This window comes from Triticum aestivum, chromosome 7A (assembly GCF_018294505.1).
Source record: "Triticum aestivum cultivar Chinese Spring chromosome 7A, IWGSC CS RefSeq v2.1, whole genome shotgun sequence".
Taxonomy (NCBI): Eukaryota; Viridiplantae; Streptophyta; class Magnoliopsida; order Poales; family Poaceae; genus Triticum; species Triticum aestivum.
This window is the reverse complement of record NC_057812.1, coordinates 56,402,838-56,406,114: the sequence shown is the minus strand read 5'-3', so window position 1 is coordinate 56,406,114 and position 3,277 is coordinate 56,402,838. Positions and strand designations below refer to the sequence as shown.

The 3,277-nt window shown below is 53.8% G+C and overlaps 1 protein-coding gene across 1 annotated transcript; it reads left to right on the top strand.

Annotated features, from left to right (window-relative positions):
- Window positions 1-357: 357 nt before the first annotated feature.
- On the top strand, window positions 358-2,541 carry LOC123153002 (aspartic proteinase CDR1-like). The gene is made up of 2 exons (XM_044572336.1): window positions 358-1,429; window positions 2,185-2,541. The coding sequence occupies exons 1-2, from the start codon at window positions 374-376 to the stop codon at window positions 2,539-2,541; spliced, it is 1,413 nt and encodes a 470-aa protein (XP_044428271.1). The 5' UTR covers window positions 358-373.
- The last annotated feature ends 736 nt before the right edge of the window (window positions 2,542-3,277 follow it).

The following is a 3,277-nucleotide window of genomic DNA, read 5'->3' as shown; positions in this document are numbered from 1 at the left end:
GTCGTCCCTCTCGGCGAACGTTCGCCGGCTATTGGGGTCCATTGCTGGGTTGCCGGTGACATGTATACTGCGAATCAATCACTTATTGGAAGTAGCCACTCACCACTTTTAGCACGAATTAATTACAAAATCTTCAGTTTCACGCACAAGATGATCTCCTCCTCCTCTCCAGCTCTCCAATACGTAGAATCTACCCCTAATTCCATGCGTGGTGCAGAAGGTAGTAATTAATTGAGTATAGTTACGCAGCGGGCTGGCAAATATTCGTCAACAATTAACTTGGGGAAATTCCCCTATTTATATTTCTCTACCCTGCACAGCAGCAGCAGCAACCAATCCTTGCATTGGGAGTTGAGTTCCAGTATAGGCCACAATGCCTGTGATGACGACGATAACTCGCGCTCTCCTGCTCGTCGGCGTCGCCCTGACGGCGCAACTGTGCGCTTGCACGGCGTACGGCGGCGATGGGTTTAGTGTGGAGTTCATCCACCGTGACTCCGTCGGGTCGCCGTTCCACGACCCCTCGCTCACCGCTCATGGCCGCGTGGTTAAGGCCCTCGCGCGGTCCTACGCCCACGCCGACGCACCGTCGGCCCACGGCGTCGTGTCCGAACTCACCTCCACTCCGTTCGAGTACCTGATGGCCTTGAACGTGGGCACGCCGCCCACCCGTCTGCTCGCCATCGCCGACACCGGCAGCGACCTCGTCTGGCTGAATTGCAGCAGGAAGGGGCCCCACGGTCTTGGCCCGGCGTTCGCCGGTGACGCGCCCTCGCCCACACCCCCGCCGGGCGTCGTGTTCGACCCCTCCAAGTCCAAGACGTACAGCCCCGTGGGCTGCGACTCCGGCGCGTGCCGCGAGCTCCATGAAACCGTCTGCGTCGACTCCAAGTGCGCCTACTTCTACGGCTATGGCGGGGGCTCCACCACGAGCGGCCTCCTCTCCACCGAGACCTTCACCTTCGCGGACGATGCCCCAGCTGGCAGCCGCGGCGACCGGACGACGCGCGTGCCCGACGTCAACTTCGGCTGCGGCACGACCTTTGTCGGCTCCTTCATCGGGGACGGCCTCGTCGGCCTCGGCAACACAAACCTCTCCCTCGTCGCGCAGCTCGGCGCGCACGCCTCGCTCGGCCGGAGGTTCTCCTACTGCCTCCTGCCCTACTCCGTCAACGGCTCCTCCCTGCTCAACTTCGGCGCCCGCGCCACCGTGACGGAGCCGGGCGCGGCCACGACGCCGCTGATCCCGTCCAGGGTGAAGTCGTACTACACCATCGGCCTCCTGTCCGTCAAGGTGGGCAACGCGACCTACGCGGCGCCGCAGCAGTCCCCCGCCGTCGTTGACTCCGGCACAACGCTGACGTTCCTCAACAAGGCGCTGCTAGACCCACTGGTGAAGGAGCTGGCCGGGCGGATCAAGCTCCCAAATGTTGGCGCCGCCTCTCGCAGCGCCGCTTCTTCTTCTACCTCGAGCTGCGTCTCACAGCTAGCTCTCTCTCTCTCTCTCTCTCTCTCTCTCTCTCTCTCTCTCTTGGTTTCTCTCGAACACACACACACATGGTGAGAAACTCACACGCACACACACTTCACCAAGGAGAAAGCTAGCTTTGCCTTGTCTCCGATGAAAGTCACAGGCGCTACATGTTTTCTCCTTCGGCCCTCTGGGCCTCCTCTTTTCATTAACTCAATGCAGTACATATATATACACCAGGGGTATGACACACCCACTAACCCGGCCACCACGTTGGCCACTAACCAACTAACGCCACATACTTCATGCAGACCCATGCACTAGCCAGCCACTACCCTCGGCAACTAATCCCACTAGCCCATGGCCTTATCTTTATCCCTGGAATCGCTCCAACAAACAGACGACTCAGCCATACAACTAGTTACTCATGCATGCTAACAAACTGATAATTTGCTTCAAAAAAAAAAACTGATAATTACTCACCCAGATCAGCCGGAACTACTTGACCATGCAGCTTGTCACGCTCCTGCTGCTCACACTGCTCGCCGCGTCACACGACGCTACCATACCGCGTCACACGATCGGATGGCATCTCGCTCCGTTGCACGCTGCAGCCATGACTTTGCCGGGACAAGTCCTAAGATAAACTACATGCAAACTAAAGCAAACTATGCATATACATGAACATGACAAGATTAAACCTAACACCGAAGGCCCGGCCGCCGGCGGACCTCCAGCTGCCGCTGTGCTACAACGTGACCGGGCTAAAGGAGGGGCAGATTGCGGCGAAGATCCCTGACGTGGAGCTGGGGCTGGGCGGCGGCGCGGCGGTGACGCTCAAGGCGTTGAACACGTTCGCGGTGGTGCAGAAGGACACCTTGTGCTTGGCCATTGCGCCGTCGGCTCGGTCGTCATTGATCGGGAACATCGCACAGCAGAACATGCACGTAGGGTACGACCTCGACAAGGGCACCGTCACCTTCGCGGCAGCCGACTGCGCGAGATCCTACTCCGCCCACCCACCCTCCCCGGCCCACTCTCACGCCCCAGCCACCTCCGGCTCTGCGTAGACTTGTAGCCATAAATCTGATCACCATGGCACGCATGCATGAAAGCATTGTTCTCCCGTGCTCCGTACGTATTGACATGCGCACTCCCTCCGAAAATATCAAAGGAAAAATATGAAAAGTTTGATGCTAATTTTGAGTTAATAAAAGCTCTTTTTATCAGGAAAAAAATTGTTTGCGGGCTGGTCCAAACTCGTCCGTGGACAATGATGTGAAAGCTGGATATCCAATCTTTTAGTATCACCTTCAGGATATAGATATGATCCCGAGTCATTCTTTCTCCTCTAGTCATAACTCTAATAGGACGATCATTCATTTTATTTTCATCTCGTTAAGCAAATCATTTTGTGACTTAGCAACTTGTTCTAACCGAGTATGAGCCATGGATGAATGTTTACCTAAGTTTCTAACATCATTAACAATCTTAAACATCAAATCACTCAAATGATCAATCATGATAGCATTCCGTTTCAATTGTTTGCTAACATACATGTTGAAGTGTTCTTGGTTAACAATGTAGTTATCAAATTCATTCAAGAATTGACTAATAGATTTATTATAGCGAATATCACCCTCATCGAATTTATAAAGAGAATTACATTTACTATCTGTGTCGGGGTATCGATTCCATGTATTTCTTTAATATGTGCTAATTTCTTAGTATCTTCAGATTTAATAACCTTTTCTTTCATAGATTTCTCTGCCTCTTGCATATCTTCAAGACTGAGGAATATAATAC